General features: G+C 35.3%; 1 protein-coding gene across 2 annotated transcripts in view; it reads left to right on the top strand.

The window, feature by feature from the left end:
* Positions 1-18,531, top strand: part of LOC138693107 (zinc finger protein ZFP2-like) — a 60,368-nt gene that overhangs the window by 29,386 nt on the left and 12,451 nt on the right. For both annotated transcript variants that reach the window (XM_069816739.1, XM_069816738.1), the window contains exons 3-4: positions 10,481-10,618; positions 13,087-13,169. In XM_069816739.1, the coding sequence (XP_069672840.1) occupies positions 10,481-10,618; positions 13,087-13,169 (221 nt within the window). The remainder of the gene's footprint in view (positions 1-10,480; positions 10,619-13,086; positions 13,170-18,531) is intronic.

Here is an 18,531-nt window from a genome sequence, read left to right as displayed (position 1 = left end):
GAAAAATGGCGTATATGTCAATATGGCGAATTGAGATACATGTAATCTAAGATTTTAAAACGCACCTGAATAAAATGTTATACACGCATGCAGGTATGTACAGTACAATCAAAACAAAATTTCGCTACTATAATTATTCACTACATTTTAAACCGTTTTCCCGAAGAAGGGCGTATAGGTCTGTCCGCCTTTCTTCTGCCAAAGCCCTCAATTGTCATGTTCTCTTTACATTCCTGTATATAGGAAACGCTGTAATTAACCATTGCATATTTTTTCTCTCTAGCTTGCCCACTGCATTCTTCCCTATTTCTAGTGTATAGGCTACACTTATTCCGAATTCTGGATGATCTTCATTTTCCAAGCAATACTTCAGACAGTACAGTTTTCCATTTACTTTCAACTTATTTTCATACAGCTTTGCAAAATGTCATTTCGCCTTAGCTGCTTTCATAAATGGGAGCAGTAGTTTTTTTCTGTTTCTTACTTCAAACGACAAGTTCTTTTTCTACGCGTAATTTTGAACCACTGAGCCGTTTTCGATTTTTCAAAATGACTTCCCTGATTCTTGTATTCCTAGATCTTATTATAATGCACCTATTAACGCCTCTTTCTAATCTATATGTTTCCTTGATGTGTTCTTCACTCACTTCTATATTACAAATCACTTTATATATTTCACATACTTTCTCCAAAGTTTCCTCTTCTTTTTCGCGAACCCTTGATTCTGTACCAAAAATTATTAGATTGCTTTTGCTAATATCATATTCAGAATCATTCATTTTCTTTTTTAATCGAATATTCTAATTCGAAATTCCTCCATCTTCACATATGATATTTTGTACCTCGATTCTTGAGTTTTCTAATGCGTGAGTCTTCTGTGCTGCTTCTCCCTGGTGTAACTCTGTACCGTTTTCCACTACTTCATTGCCTGATTCACTTGCTTTCTCACCTCCTGCTATCTCCTATTGTATCCACTTTTCCATTTTTCCCCTATGATAACTTCACTCTTGCTACCAGTTTAAAGCAGGCCAATGTCTCTATACTCGTCAATGCTTTTGGCGTTCAAGTCTGTTCTCTACGGTTTATTGCTTCAGACTGATGATTTGTGTTAGATATGACAGTATGTTACAGAGAATGAATAGGATATTCCCTGAAAATGCAGATTTACTACATGTCATATTTGTTTGTGTATTATCCTTCCTCATGCTTAATTATGAACTTAAAAAATTCTCTGTAATTTTTATAAAATAAACAAGAGAGATGACGAAGCAATTATTCTCTTAAACAGTCAGTCTTGTGTCGAAAAAGATTTTGTTTATTGATTTTGAAAATACACTTCAAAATTCCTCAGAAATGGTTTTGTGTTTCAAGGAGAAGAGGCATATACTTATTTAAGGTTCATTTGCTTCGTCTGGTGAATAAGGTCACGGCAATGAAGTTTACAACACTGAAACTAATGAAATCGTATTTAAGAACTACTATGACTGGGGAGCGACTTAGTAATCTAGCATTTACCTCCATCCAGAAAGAAAGAAGTTACCACAGTTTTATGAGAACACATGTTAACGTCAATGAGTTTGCTTCTCAAAAAGCACTCTCTCTTCAATTAACCTTGAAGCATTCAAGTAATAGATGACTGTTACTTAGTAATTATTTCTCATACTTCATCAAAATATCCATATTAAATTTATAACATGTAAAATTGATTCATTTTTTTAATCCTGGAATGGTAGTATGAAATTTCCTAACATAAAAGGTAACGTGGGGTGTCATTAGACCCCCTTGTTATATTCAAGTTTGAAGACTGAAATATGGAAGAAATGTAATATATTCTTTAATATTACATAGAACCAATATGCTTACACTAATAGAACTGAAAAAATAAAACATGCTGTTCTACAAAAAACAACAATAAAACTGTCCATTCGTCTGAGCTATTCCAGGAAATAAGTATGTTGAGGTCTGGTGGACCCCACGTTACCATCCCAGGTTAGTTATAAAGGTGATAAAGTGTTACAATGATTTGGATCTATTTATAAATTAGTGCATATTATACTGCTTTGAATTTTTGGTTAAGGTGCGAACTACAGTAAACCCTCATTAAGACGAACCTCAAGGGACCGAAAAATCGCCTATTAACGAAATTTCTCTTACCCGAATTCTGATCAATTTATGTTACATTGAATCCACTATCACTCTTTCAGTTCACAACACTTTGCCATGTTTTGTAGTTAGTAATAATGAATTTCGAATCACGAACTGGTACCTGTGAACTTTTTTGAATACTGTAGTAGAAAAATGTATCATCAGTAGTTACGGTTTATGGAAGTCACCAGTACTGACCTCTTTCCAGCTTTCCCTTGGTTGGTCCACGTTTCTCTTCTTTATATAGTAGTTATCCAGTTTATAAAATTTATCACTTTTATTACCACAATGAATTTGTTTGAAATCACTTCCAACTCGCTTATAACTGATCATTCATGTATTTTATCATAATTATCACCTTTATTACCACAATGATGTTGAAGTCTAGCTAATGATACGGATTACCTTGTAATATTACACGAAAGCATGGCTGAAATTATCTTACAGAGTAATTAAAAATTCTGTAGTATAAGAGAATAACCAAGCATGATAAATGTAGATTTGAAGTAAGCACCAAGTTCAAGAGTGAGCAAACATTCATCGAATTATAGTTTTCTTAAGTGATAACATTAATACTGGTGGAGATATAAAAGGAAGAGCATAAGTTTTATACATTTTGTGCTTACCTTGTAAATACAACTGATACTCTATTAATGGTAGGACTACTGTTTAGCAACAATGTACACCATGGATACGGATTTATAAGCATATTGGTGTGGGTGAAACCCCCTTTATTGTAGCGAATTTATTTATTTTGTACTCTTATTTGACCACTTTACTTTCGGAATCTTTTACCGTGGAAAGACGCTTCATTCCATGTTTGCTTTCCGCATACCACTCTCTCTTTCGCATCTTAATAGATCCCAGGGGGCCCCAGCGTGGAAGTGAGGAGATTGGATTTGACTAATTAGACCCTTCAGGCTTCACCGAAATTCATCGCAAGGGTTAAATATAAGTTCTATCAGGGTTTTTGACACTATCAGAGACCGGGAAATCCCAATTAACCTTTGGTCCTTAAGCCTTTGGACTTCACAAATAAGAACAGAAAACCCATGTGGTTGATAGAAAACGAAATAGGAAATGAATTAACAGACAAACACAGAATACTGAACACATGGACGAAATATATAGAAGAGTTATATGAGATAAGCAAATGTTCAGATGAGTTAGCCATGAAAGACGAAGCAACCGTATCAGAAGACAAAAAAGGAGTTTCTATTTTAAGAGAAGAAGTTGAACTAGTGCTTAGGGAAATGAAGAATGAGAAAGCTACAGGAGTTTGTTGAATCCCCATTCAGTTAGTGAAGTGCTTGGTTGAAGGCAAGAAGGAAATTCTATCATTATGCAACGAAATATATGAGAAAGAAGAATGGCCTGAAGATTTTACGGAGACGGTGTTGCTGCCAATACTGAAGAAAAATAATGCCAAGAACTGTAAGGAGTTCAGGAATATCAGCCTGATATCGCACTCGGCGAAGATTCTCCTGTGAATACTGAATCGACTTTATATTCAAAGATGAAAGGACAGTTGGAAGAAGAGCAGTTTGGCTTTAGAAAATGAAGAAGTACACGGGATGCAATTAGACTACTACAAACAATCAGCGAAAGATACCTAGAGAAGAATAAAGAAGTGTATATAATATTTGTGGATCTAGAAAAGGCGTTTGACATAATGGATTGGAACAAACTGATGGACATCCTAAGGAAAATAAGTGTGGATTGGAAAAACAGGAGATAGGAAAATAAATATCTGAAGGAAGTGAAATAGGAAGAGGAGTACGACAAGGATGCCTATATCATTTACCCTGTTGAACATATACTTGGAGGATTTGGTGAAGAACTGTTTTCAGAACATGGGAAGCGCGAAAGTAGGAGGAAGAAGAATAAAGTGCATTTGCTGATATGGCATTATTAGCAGAAGAGGAGACAATACTAAGGGAGATGCTACAGGAGCTAAATGACAGCTGTGAACAGTATGGGATGAAGATAAATGCAAACAAGACGAAGACCATGGTTGACGCAAGAAAAACAAAGAAAATAAACTTGCGAATTCTAAATGAGACAGTAGAGCAAGTGAACAGCTTCAAGTACTTGGAATGCACTATAAGCAGTAACATGAGCTGCAGTCAGGAAGTCAAAAGGAGGATAGCAATTCCAAAAGAAGCTTTTAATAGAAAAAGAGCATCTTCTGTGGACCTCTGGAAAAATAACTGAGGAAGAGACTAGTGAAGTGCTTTGTGTGGAGTGTGGCATTGCATGGTGCAGAAACTTGGACATTACGACAAAGTGAAGAGAAGCGACTGAAATGTGGATATGGAGAAGGATGGAGCATGTGAAGTGGACAGACAGAGTAAGAAACGTAACTTTGTTCGAAAGAGTGGGCAAAGAAAGAATGATTCTGAAACTGATCAGAAAGAGGAAAAGTAATTGGTTGGGTAACTAGCTGAGAAGAAATTGCATACTGGAAGGAATGGTGAACGGGAGAATTCGGGGCAGAACAAGATATCAGATGATAGACGACATTAAGATATGTGGATCATATGTGAAAACTAAGAGGAAGGCGGAAAATAGGATAGATTGGAGAATGCTGGGTTTGCAGTGGAAGACCAGTCTATGGGCAGAACACTTGTGTAGATATGTATGTATTTTACCACTGATTAAGGTTCTGCCTCATAAATATTATCAGCAGTACATCTCACCTGACGATATGTGTCGGAGGAAGAACAAAAAAACTGTTGCATACATCTGATGTCTGATTACTGAATTGTATTACTAGTCAGCAGTGTGTGCAATGGATGTGGAAGAAACTGGCCTCCTTATACCATTGTCTCCTGGCTTAGTTGCTTCATGAATGATGCCTTACGAGGCTTGAAACCAGTGTTCGGACTGCGTACTTGAAATACATTCTATTATTGTTTTGTAATTATTTGTAGTATGATACAGAAGATCTTATTAACTTTTGGTGGCGGTTTTAAGGGGGAAGAAGCTTAGAGTGTTACATTTGAGATATTTCACATTCAGGGGCGTAACTAACGGGCCTTGCTGGGAGGCCCAAAAACCGTTCTAAATTATGCCTGAAGACATTTCGATTTTGAATAACATTCATATTTCATTCATGCATTCTAAAGATGTACTATTTACAGCATAATAGTTTTGTTTCTTTCAACAATCCTTTCTCAATTTGCGATATCTGTTTTCTTTCCAATGTCGTAATGTTAATCCTCACCCCACTTCCCCAACACGTGTTCAACTCTTTCTGTCCTCGTCTCGCATGAACACTGCGCGGTCATATTTTAAATTTAGTTCTGTATGATTCAGTTAGGTTCATTTCATAAATAAGTGACTTTTACACAACTTTAGAACAAGTTTTAGTGAAAGTTTACCGTGATGACAGAAGTTAAATATTGACTCAATTCCTTTGACTTTTTAGTTATGCTTATGCTTCAATGTAAAAATATCACAGTATACCAATATTGTTTCAAAATATTTACAAGAAAAGTTCATTGATTTATTGACGCATATATCATTGTTCAATATTGACGCATATATCATTGTTCAAACAAGCCCGAAATAATATTATAGAGTTGAGACAGCAATTTTTCTGTAGTATTGTTTTAAAGGAAGCAAAGGAAATTTAAAATTCCTGGAAAATAGACCATAATTTTAAAACAACACAGCAATACCTTAGTAAGAAGTTCTTTGATGAACTAGCAGTTTACGAACGATTATAGAACGCAAAATACAAGTTCCGAGTACTTGTTTTAATGGCTGTCCAGACATAATTCAGCAGCTTAAAGTATGCTTTGAAAGTATGAACGACGTGTCAGCTAAATTCTCACTGCTCCTGCCATCAAAACTCCTCACCTTAACCGAAAACGAAATGATCGAAAAAGCCAACATACTTTGCGAATATTATGGTACAGATTTGTCTCCTACTTTTCCTCAACATCTGATTAATTTTCTATCCATAATGATGAAAGAGATTCGTAAACTTTCAATAGTAAAGGAACTGGCCGAATTATTAATTGTATAAAATCCTGCAATTGCCTGCAGTGTTCCTGATCTGTGTGCAGTTCTACAACTTCTGTTCACTTTATTAGTCACTATAGCAATGGCCAAGTGGTCATTGAGTAAGCTAAAATTATTGTCCACAGCTGTGGAGTACCGGTTAGCACGTGTGATCCTGAAACGGCCCTGGTTCAAATCCTGATTGGGTTTTTATCGGAGTTTTCTCTCAACCAATTGAAGCAGAATTGCTGGGTAATTTTCGGTGTTGGACTTCGGACTCATTTCGCCATCATTAATTCACATATCATCATCATCATCATCATCATCCATACTGTAGCCTGGATTAAGTTCACGGTCCGATGTGCTGTACTTTTACAAGAGCGAGATGGTTCGGCTACCCAATCATTCACATAACAGGAGTGGTATGCACAATAAGCCTCAGGCTGCAGTGTAAACCATCGAGTCCCTCCTTCGTATAAGACAGAAAAAAGAGCTAAAACTATTACTTTCTTAAAAGTACAGTGTCGCAGCTGAGACTCAGTTCATTACCTGCACTCGCCATTGAAAGTGGTGAAGGAAGCAAGAATTTTGACGTTAAAAAGTCTATGTAAAGATTATTTTTTTTTGGTCCAGAATATATGTTTGGTAACAATGGTTATTAGAGGGGAAAAATTCGCTCCGGCGCCGGGGATCGAACCCGGGTCCTTGGTTCTACGTTACCAAGCTATGCCGAAGTTCAATCCACAGCACCGGATTGAATCCCTCTTTTCCAGTGTTTTTCCCTTTGTGGCCTGTCTCCAAGTTCGATATGTATGTTGGCATATATTAAGTCAACTGCCATTATACAAGGAGCACACTCAATTGAGTGACATGGTGGCCGGAATTCCACAGTAATATGCACTATTGGGCGAAGAATCTAAGTAAAGATTTTTTTCGCCCTACAGAATATATCTGTTATGGCAACAATGGTTATTAGAGGAGAAAAATTCGCTCCGGCACCAGGGATCGAAGCCGGGTCCACAGTGCATATTACTGTGGAATCCCGGCCACCATGTCAGTCAATTGAGTGGCTCCGTGTATAATGGCAGTTGACTTAATATATGTCAACATATATGTCGAACTTGGAGTCAGGAGGCTACAAGGGGAAAAACACTGGAGGAGAGGGATTCGATCCGGCGTTGTGGATTGAACTTTGGCGTAGCTCAGTGGTGAGTATGCTTGGTACGTAGAACTAAGGATCCGGGTTCGATCCTTAGCGCTGGAGCGAATTTTTATCCTCTAATAACCATTGTTAAGATAGTTGCCAGTGAGTTTCTGCCGACAAAGCAACTGCGATTTGAAAATAAATTGTGAGACACGTCCGTTATTAGTATTTGGTAAGTTAAAATAATATGGCGTGTATAGTTGTGAAAATATATATTGTTAGCACAGCAGAACAACAACTTTATGCATGGGCAGGAGTGAGAAGAAGGGCTCAATGGGCATTTTTTGCGGGGAGTCCATGCTTTCTTAGTTATGCTACCGATCACAGTATTGTTACAAGATTAATAAAAGTCAGAAGTATTGAATATTTTATATTGAACAACAATGATGTTGGATATTTTCAGTGTTTGGTTCTTTCTATGTGTTTCACAATGCCACTTTGGTGTTGTTCTGAGTAATATAATATTCTACTCGAAAATACATAAGCACGCATTTCATACAATATAAGTCAGCTTCCTTCTCACATATTACAGAATGCAAATTATTTTCGGAAGTAACACCAGATCTAATATCAGACATTGCCTGTGTCTCTTAACGTCTCATTCTTATTGTGCCTTAAATTTTCTTCTGTAATTTTTTTCCTGAGTTGAGGGAGTTAGCCAGTAACTGCCACGTGTCACCAAAGTTGACGGCTATTACACATCAAGTCAACTTTAGAATTACTTACTTACTTATGGTTTTAAGGAACCTGGAGATTCATTGCTGCCCTCACATAAGCCCGCCATCGGTTTTTATCCTGAGCAAGATTAATCCAGACGTATCTCACCTCCCTCAAATCCATTTTAATATTATCTTTCCATCTACGTCTCGACTTCCAGAAAGGTCTTTTTCCATCATACCTCCCAACTGACACTATATGCATTTCCGGATTCGCCCATATGTGCTGTCCATCTCAAACGTCTGGATTTAATGTTCTTAATTATGTCAGGTGAAGAATACAATGCGTGCAGTTTTGCGTTGTGTAACTTTCTCCATTCTCCTGTAACTTCATCCCTCTTAGCCCCAAATATTTTCCTAGGAACCTTATTCTCGAACACTCTTAACCTCTGTTCTGCTCTCAAGGTGAGAGTCAAAGTTTAACAACCATACAGAATAACCGGTAATATAACTGTTTTGTAAAGTCTAACTTTCAGGTTTTTTGAGAGCCTACTGAATGACAAAAGCTTCTCAACCGAATAATAACAGGCATTTCCCATATTTATTCTGCGTTTAATTTCCTCTCGAGTGTCATTTATATTTGTTACTGTTGCTGCAAGATACTTGAATTTTTCCACTTCTTCAAAGGATAAATTTCCAATTATTTATATTATTTCGTACAATAATCTGGTTACAATCCATAATCATAGACTTCGTCTTTTCGGGATTTACTTCCAAACCTATCTCTTTACTTGCTTCAAGTAAAATTTCCGTGTTTTCCATAATAGTTTGTGGATTTTTTCCTAACATATTCATGTTATCCACATATACAAGGAGCTGATGTAACCGTTCAATTCCAAACCCTCTCTGTTGTCCTGGACTTTCATAATGGCATGCTCTAGAGCAGTCATGTCAAAAGATGTCCATAGGCGCATGTGCACTCTTCAGAGCTCAGGAGAGCCTGAGTGCTTTACAGTGAAAGAGAAAGACAGACGAAAGAGCTAGTTCATGCCACTTGGTTGAGCTATGTACAGGGATGGCCAGCACCGATAAAGAGGGAAAAGAACTTATTAAAACTTTATCTATGTTAATTTTTAAATTTGTTTGAGAAGTGTAAGTGTATTATAAGAATGTAAGTTTTAATTTTAATGCTCATTTTTCATAAGTTTGCTCTTTTATTCAAAAGGAATATTTTCTCAACTTTTTTTTACAGAAAAGTGAAATTTTCACATATGTTTATTTAGTAGTCTTATAGGTACTGAAATAATGTTTTCGTATATCGTAAATACGTATTACTGAAGATAGTGTATTGAAAATTTTGAAAATATTCCCTTGGAAAATGTTTGTAAGGAAATCAATTAACAAAACAGCTACTGTTACATCAGAAACAAAAGATATGTGCCCATGTGTCGTAAAAACGTCTATAGCTTCAGCAGATTCCGAGAAAATAATTGAATATTCTGATGATAGGAATTTGCGCAGTAATATCACCTTAAAAGCATAATGCGATAAGAGTTTTGTTATGTAATATTAGTTATAGTGCAAACGTATACCTAGGTAACTTTGCTTTGTACTATAATATTGTTTTGATTAGTTTATGGATTACATACTTTTATAAGGCTAAAGATACCATCCATATCAGTTCCAACTTATCATGTCATAGTCAATCTCTTTCTTTGGAATATCACTTTCTTTATGAATGATGTGTTTCATTCACTTAGTACAGTATAGTTATACTACTACAGTATGGAATTTATGTGAATATTCCTTCTTAACTCTTTATTATGTTATTAACGTTTAAAACACAAACAGCAATATTAGGAAATCGGTGTTAGTACTGTTGTTTTACAGATAATACCAAACAGAAAGAAGCCATATAAAAACATCGACATAAAATTTCACGTTCCATTTGAAGCTTGTACACCACTGTCTTCTTAATCCAACAGGCTGCTTATTCATATACATAACTCTTCCTTCTTTCATACCTAGCACTTGATGCCCGCGCACGACATCAAGGTCAGAAAAATGCTCTTGCTTTGACATCACTGCTCTAGAGCAAAGCTAAAAAGTAAATGTGATAGTACATCTCCTTGCTTTAGACCGCAGTTAATAAAAGCATCAGATAGGAACTGGCCTGTATGGACTCTGCTGTACATTTCACTGAGATGCATTTTAATGAATCGAACTAGTTTCTTGGGAATACCAAATTCACAACTTTAGAATAACTTAATAAAATTAATTGATGAACTAGTGGACTTACTCGTGTTAAATATGTATTATACAAATAATACATATACATATAATAATACATATTTAACACGAGTAAGTCTACTAGTTCATCAATTAATGATATTCAAGTGTTAAAAGTGGTGTACGCAAGATTCAAAATGGATTAATAAAATTGTTCATAATATCTTTATGTCTGTAGGAAGCGAATTTACCACATCTGAAAGTGACTGTCACGAAGACAAAATGCGTGGACCACAGCTGTGATCTCAATTCAGAGATAAAAGTTGAAGACACTCCACTGCCTGGTAGCTTTCCTGTGGTGAAATGTGAAGTTGATGTAAGTGGTTGACTATCAATATATAGATTTACCGGCAGTGCCTTTTACGAATATTAGAGTCATTAACAATCTCGACTAATATTACCTGATTCCTCTTTTTCCAATATTTTCTCGTCATAGACTGAGTTCATAGTTAGATTTGAAATGAAATGATAATTTGCAAATAATATATTTCTGGTAGTTAAGACAGGGTTATCTCGAATGCATGGAGAAATTTATTTTATCTAGAAACAAGATTTCCTTTTAACTTTAAACGACTTAATTTTTTTGTTATTGTTGTTGATATTGCTATCCTTGCCATTGGGCGACAGGTTCAAATGATATACATAGGTTTATTCAAAAGTCACGAAAGACTTGAAGTCCTCCAAATTTGTTAAAAACTAAGTTTATAGAGAAATAATATTACTAGTTTTGTTTACGAAATATTTGGGTTAATTCTGCTAAAACAAGTCTTTGAATATGTATAATTTCCTGGCCTTACAGTTTTAAAACCAGCAGTAAGATTTACTAAGGATTTTGAACTGCCATAACGTTTTCATCTGACACTGAACTGCTCTCTTCAAGTATTTTTAGAAACTCTTTCACAATGGCGACAAATTTCTGGTTCCATACTTCAGTGCATTTCGAGTTATTAATCTTCTCAAGCCACTGGAAAAATCTGTGTTACCAGTACTTGCTATTTTACAGTAAAATAGAATAAGGCCAGTTTGCAAATGTCGAAGCAAAACCTTTATTTTCTCCTATCTTATTTGAAATCAGTAAGTCGTATTAGAGTCTGCATTTTTGAGGAAATAAAACTTTGAACAATGACATATATGAAACGAAATGTGTTAATGTTTCAGTATATCATTTTTTTAAATACTGTACACATTTTAATACCAACACGTATGTTAGGATCTGTGGGTATACCAGTAGGCCATTTTTAGTATTATTTTTCTTTGTTGTGTGTTGTAAATGGCTTTGTTCATGTAACTGATTACAGATTTTTTATTAATGTTTATTATACTGGTGACCAAGGCATGTAAATTTTGAGGGAGTGATAAATCATGGCATGTAAATCTTGAGGTAGTGATGAATCATGGGATGTAAATTTTGAGGTGATGATGAATCGTGGCATGTAAATTTTGAGGCAGTGATGAATTGTGGCATGTAAATTTTGAGGCAGTGATGAATAATGGCTTGTAAATTTTGTGATGGTGATGAATCATGGCATATAAATTTTGAGGCAGTGATGAATCATGGCATGTAAATTCTGAGGCAGTGATGAATTGTGGCATGTAAATTTTGAGGCAGTGATGAATTATGGCTTGTAAATATTGTGATGGTGATGAATCATGGCATATAAATTTTGAGGCAGTGATGAATCATGGCATGTAAATTTTGAGGTGGTGATGAATCATGGCAGGTATATTTTGAGATGGTGATCAATCATGGCATGTACATTTTGAGTTGTTGATGAATCGTGGCATGTAAATTCTGAGGCAGTTATGAATTGTGGCATGTAAATTTTGTGATGGTGATCAATTATGGCATGTATATTTTGAGGTGGTGATGAATCATGGCATGTATATTTTGAGGTGGTGATGAATCATGGAATGTAAATTTTGAGGTGGTGATGAATCATGGCATGTAAATTTTGAGTTGGTGATCAATCATAGCATGTATATTTTGAGGTGGTGATGAATCATGGCATGTAAATTTTAAGGCAGTTATGAATTGTGACATGTAAATTTTGAGGCATTTATGAATTGTGGCTTGTAAATTTTGTGATGGTGATCAATCATGGCATGTAAATTTTGAGGTGGTGATGAATCATGGCAGGTAAATTTTGAGGTGGTGATGAATCATGGCATATACATTTTGAGGTGGTGAAGAATCATGGCATGTACATTTTGAGGTGGTGATGAATCATGGCATATACATTTTGAGGTGGTGAAGAATCATGGCATCTACATTTTGAGGTGGTAATGAATCGTGGCATGTAAATTTTGAGGCAGTAATGAATTATGGCTTGTTAATTTTGTGTTGGTGATGAATCATGGCATGTAAATTTTAAGGCAGTGATGAATCATGGAATCTAAATTTTGAGGTGGTGATGAATCATGGCATGTACATTTTGAGGTGGCGATGAATCATGGAATGTAAATTTTGAGGCAGTGATGAATTATGGCTTGTAAATTTTGTGACATGATGAATCATGGCATGTAAATTTCCAATCCGGCATTTACCTTTGTAACTCAGAGAAACGAAAAACCCCAGTCAGATTGACTGCCCACGGAGTTTTGAACCCTGGACCTCCCGAATATGTATATAATCTTTTACTGTTTATTTGCATCAAATATCGTAGCAAATTCTGGTTACATATTTTGCAGGAGCTTTATACGTACATCACATGCATATATTTTGAAGATTGACATTAGATTAGAAATGGTTAACGAAAGTTCTCTATGATTTACTCACTTTTTCAGGAAGATTTGTTCGATCTGGACGGAGTTCAGCAGGAACAGAAAGTGGAATTATCTTCAGAAGAGGCTGAAGTGTTGACTAAGAGGTGAGTGCACTGTGCTGTTTTGCTTCTTTGGGTATTTTACAGCTTCATTTAATGATGTGATGACATAAGACATAAATTTTATAATTTATAATACCGTTTTGTATATTGTATGTGGTTTTTCATATTAACGCCTCAATATTCTTCAGTACATTTGATGACATAAAATTCATTAAAAGTATCATTAGCATGACAATTAACATACTACAATTCCTATTATAGCTGCTGCTTTATTATTCTACTCTCCTTTGGGAACCATGATGTCTTTTAGTGTACGATTACATGCCACTACTTTTGATGGGCAACATAATCCCTGTGCGTAGTGCTAGTTCATGCCTTCCGATTCGAGTGTAGTGAATGTTGCATCAAGTTTCTGCAGGTTGTACATACAGGTAGCGTAACGTTTGAAGCTGCAGCTTTGCTGGAACTTCATAATTCACTGCATTTTCAGGTTGTGTTCCCTATCAGATTGTAGCAACTACATCTGAAATAGTTCTTTTTATTATGAAAAGGAGAACAAAGTTTTGAACTATAAAAAAAAAAAAAAAAAAAAAAAAGAGTCTGGATGAAAAACTGAATAAAAGTGGAGAACAATTTGAAGTTACAATATCCTTTGAGAACAGATATGGAGGTACAAACAATTTTATACGAACGGTTTCAGATAGTTAACAAAATTTATTTTTACAGCCCTTTATTTTAGTGAGCCTGAAGAGTGTGAAATTTATTTTTAACAATGGTAAGTAACATTTTCAGTGCTTTAGCAATTCTGCTAAAGCCTTGTGGCAGTCAGCATTAATTTGCAGAAGAACACTCTTGGTTAAGATAATTTTATTATTTATTTTTCTGTTCTGACTAGTAGTGAATGTTTATATTCTTTTTATAACCTCATAATAGTTTAATAATTACCGATAGCAGTGCATACTTAGGCAATATTGACAATTGTACTGTTTGAAATAATTCTACGGAAAGTAAAAAAAATTATACTATTGGCATCACATATGTACTTTCCATGTTTATTTAGTACGTGTCACAAATCGTTGATATTCACGCCAAACATAAGTGTCAGGGAACAATATGAGATGTTTTTTCCACATTATGTGGCAACTGCCACAAAAAGTTTCAAAATAACCAATAACTTATAAATAGTACATTATGCAACGAGCCTATAATGAAGGTAATTAAGAAGTGAGTATGGATATTTATGAAACGAGCGCAAGCGAGTTTCATAATTTTCATACGATCTTCTCAATTACCATTATAGGCGAGTTTCATACGACTTTTTATGCTCGACCATATTTCTAACTTGATATTATTAATTTTATTTGTATCTGACCTGGAGCAATGTCCCGTATGTTGTGAGATGTGCGCAGACGCGAAAGTATTGATTTTTACCGAGGAACAGATGTCCACATTGACCTTGCTAGGCCATAAGAACCTACGGAGACAACATTGAAATTAAATTAGACATTGAAAAACGAAATGACAAATTGAATTTATTTGAATATTATTTACAATTAACGCTAATTATTATAGTAACAGAACATAACCTTCTGCGACAGTATTGGATTTCCAGCCTCCATGACTTTTCGCTAATTCTCTTTCGATTGCATATCCGAGAATAATCGATACTTGCGGCTTTATAACGGTAGAAAGCTGACCTGTCATTGGCTGAACAGTTGTAACCTGAGTCGTTATTGGCTGAAAGACCTGACCTTTAATGAGTAGGTGTACTTTAATGACATGCATTAAAGGTCTGCTACCAGGTGTATAATTACTACATTTCGGCATGGTCGAGCATAAAAAATATATCGTTACATTTAAGCTTAACACAGCTTGAAAAATTTTCAGCAGATTTTTTTGTCTTTACCATGATGCAGTGCTGTTCACACGTCACAGTATAACAGTTGCGCAGTATTTTGTACTCCTGCACTGCAAAAGTAGGAACATGTGATCATTGCCTTAAAATGTGAGCTCCATTGCCTATATACTTACTTAGATATCTGTCTACTTTCTGTGGCTTTGTTCGTTCAAATGGACACAGTAAAGGAGTTATGTGAAGGAACTGTCGAAGACATATTTTGCCATTGTTCGTGTATGGAATTGTGTTCAATTTCTGTTATTGAACGTCAACTAATGATAGACTGCATTAACAGTATTCCCAGAGATATAGGCCACTTTGACCATGGATGTTAATGTAGACAGTTCCTCAGTAGTGATCTGAATATTAGCAAGTTATCCAATATATTCAAACAGATGCATCCTTCAGCTAAAATTTCATACAAGTGTTACGCCTACAAGTCTTTTTTCCAAAAGAATTTCACCTATCTATTTTTCATTGACTTAGAGTGGACACTTGCCTCAAAAGTGATTAATTCATTCTAAAAACAGCAACAAAAGATGGTTCTAGTGAAGCAACTCAAGTGTGTCTAGCCCTTCATTACAAAAAATATCAATGCGCAGTGAACATAATGTCTACAGATGTGGCAGATTCTAAACCACCAAATAGTGATTTTTGTTGATATATATGGACTTACAGCTGCTATCTGTACCAAACCCAACATATTCCAACATGTCCTATAGTAGACAGCCCAGTTGCTACAACTTCGGAGTGCATCTCAGTAACAATAATACTGCCTACATGTGTACGTGTGATGAGAGTCTCACTCTTCGGTGAATTTCTGAAATGGCATCCTATTATGTATATGTTATCAATCAAGGTTTTATAAACCGCAAAAAGTTGATTAACTGTTTTGGACAACTGTGCTGGGCAGAATTGAAGTATAATAGCGCTTTTTTCTATTGTTTCTGGCCGATACAATGGGTCTTAAAGAAATCACGCAAAAATTCTTATTAAGTGGTCATTATTTTCTATCATGTGACAGCGATTTTGTGATAATAGAAAAGAGGCCAAAAGTATAGAAAATTTGTCCTCTCACATCTGCAGCAAATAATGAAAGTGGCAAAGCTCATTAACCCCTTCCATGTGATTCCCATGAAACAACATGACTTCTGTTCTTTCGAAACTATTGCTGATCATATTCTTAATGCTACGGAATTACCAATTTCTACACATTCCATAATAAAGGTTATTTCTGAGTCATCTACGAAACTCTTCCATAAAAATACTTTTCTGAAGTTGAATACTGGAAAAAATGTAAAGTTCTGAAAAACAATCTGGCCCAGTTAGATTTAAGACATGCAGAAATATCTCCAATAAATAGATCTCTTCTGTCAGCTGATAGAAAAGAGGATTCCTTGCGATGGTGTTTTTTTTTTCCTGCAAAGCACTGTCAATTGTATTTGCAGAATACATTTTGATTTCATACTCGTTATTCAAACAATAAGTGTTGCAATTTTATATTGTAAAATTACGGCGAATTTAAGTTTTTATCTGTGTACGACTGCTTTGTGTTACATTAAAATGTTCCCAAAGACCTTTACAACACAACAGAAGGCAACCCATTGAGATCATATATATTAACTCTTTGTTAGTCTTTACAGAATTTCAATAAACGCAATTTAGTAGTTAATAATTTATAAGAAAAGTGCAAAAAAATGTTTTCTGAAAAATAAAAATGTAACTAAGAATGTATTTTGACGATAAATTGCAGAAATAAACATTCTGTCTGGAACTAAACTTTAAATGATTCTTTCGTAATCCAGATGGTATGGTAGGAAATGTCAGGAAAGAACTGTGCTTTGAATAAGGAAATAGTACCATCTCCATTTTAAATGTCCAAATGAGAAGATATTGAGGAGTTTTCTTGTAATAAATGTAATTAGCAACACTTTTCTTATTATTCTGTTAAAGGGTTTCCTCACATCAAACATTTATGTTATAAGATTCATAAATAACATAGTATATTATAATCAAGAAATGAAAACATAATAAGATATATGTGCGAGTAATTTTTTATCATTGTTAACTATATACATTTAATCCCAGAACACGTTCTTCACAGGTCATCAAGCTCATTGACATTGTCAGCAACTTGTACAGTTCTATTATTATTAGCAATAACATCAGCAAAGGAAGTCAACCCAAGGTGGTTGTGCCACTACTCAACGGCGTAACTTCTCAACAGTTTCTCTTTTGTGGTCTTAATGACCTCTGGTAGGCAGTTCTGGTGGTAAAGGTGACATCACTTTTGAGTCTCGTTTTAGCAAGGACCAAAATGGCTGCATTATATTATAATTATTCTCCTAGTAAGATTCTGTCCTTAAAAACATATTCGACAGTGTATTACTATTATCTTTACTTTTTAACTTCGCTCTAGAATATGCCATTAGGAAAGTTCAGGATAACTGAGAGGGTTTGGAATTGAATGGGTTACATCAGCTTTTTGTCTATGTGGATGACGTGAATATGTTAGGAGTAAATCCAAAACGATTAGGGAAAACACGGAAATTTTATTTGAACCAAGTAAAGCAATAGGTCTGGAAGTAAATCCCGAACAGACAAAGTATATGGTTATGCCTCGTAACCAGAATATTGCACGAAATGGAAATATAAAAGTTGGAGATTTATCCTTTGATGAGGTGGAAAAATTCAAATATCTTGGAGCAACAGTAACAGCAACGGGAAAAAATTAAACGCAGAATAAATATGGGAAATGCTATTTGGTTCAGAAGCTTTTGTCATCTAGCCTGCTGTCAAAAAATAAGCGTGCAGTAATCACAAAGCCTAGCAGCTGTGGAAATTTCAGCCCCAGTATTCCTGAAAGAATAATTACACTTCACTTTTTTTTTGCATGAAATCCCATCTCTACCACAACATCCAATTTGGGTAATTACATTATTTCACTTTTTTTGCATGAAATCCTATCTCTACCACAACATTCAATTTGCGAACTTCTGCTTTCGTACATTTAAGTCACAATTTTTCTTTGTTATAAGTATTGCTTCCATGAAGAACTGACAAGCGACACTATTTCTGATTATTATATCTGAAGTTTGTATTGATTAGGGAACTTTAAGGAGTTTCTTGTAGTGGACTTCTCCTTTCGGACCTGTTTTCTGAGAGTCATGAAACGGACTTGACGATGTGCCCGAGAATCAAGTGTACTATAGGAATGGACAAGTTTGAACGAGTCTCAACATGTTGCGATATGTTTGAACTGATTGATATAAAAGCAGGTGCTTTGCTTCCATCAGCATCATTGTGACTATGCCTGCATTGTCACGATCGCATGTCGCCTCACACACTGTGAAATGCGGCCGCGTATCTGAGATTGAATGAGCGTATGCAGCTGTTGGTGTAGTCACTGTTATCAGATGTGATAGTTTATCTTATACAAGTTCCATCGACCTTTTATTATGCCAGCTGGAGTAACTTCACCACAGTTAATAACTCCATTTGTAGTAT

This window comes from Periplaneta americana, chromosome 17, assembly GCF_040183065.1.
Source record: "Periplaneta americana isolate PAMFEO1 chromosome 17, P.americana_PAMFEO1_priV1, whole genome shotgun sequence".
Taxonomy (NCBI): Eukaryota; Metazoa; Arthropoda; class Insecta; order Blattodea; family Blattidae; genus Periplaneta; species Periplaneta americana.
The sequence above is the reverse complement of the archived record's forward strand: the minus strand, read 5'-3'. Positions and strand labels throughout refer to the sequence as shown.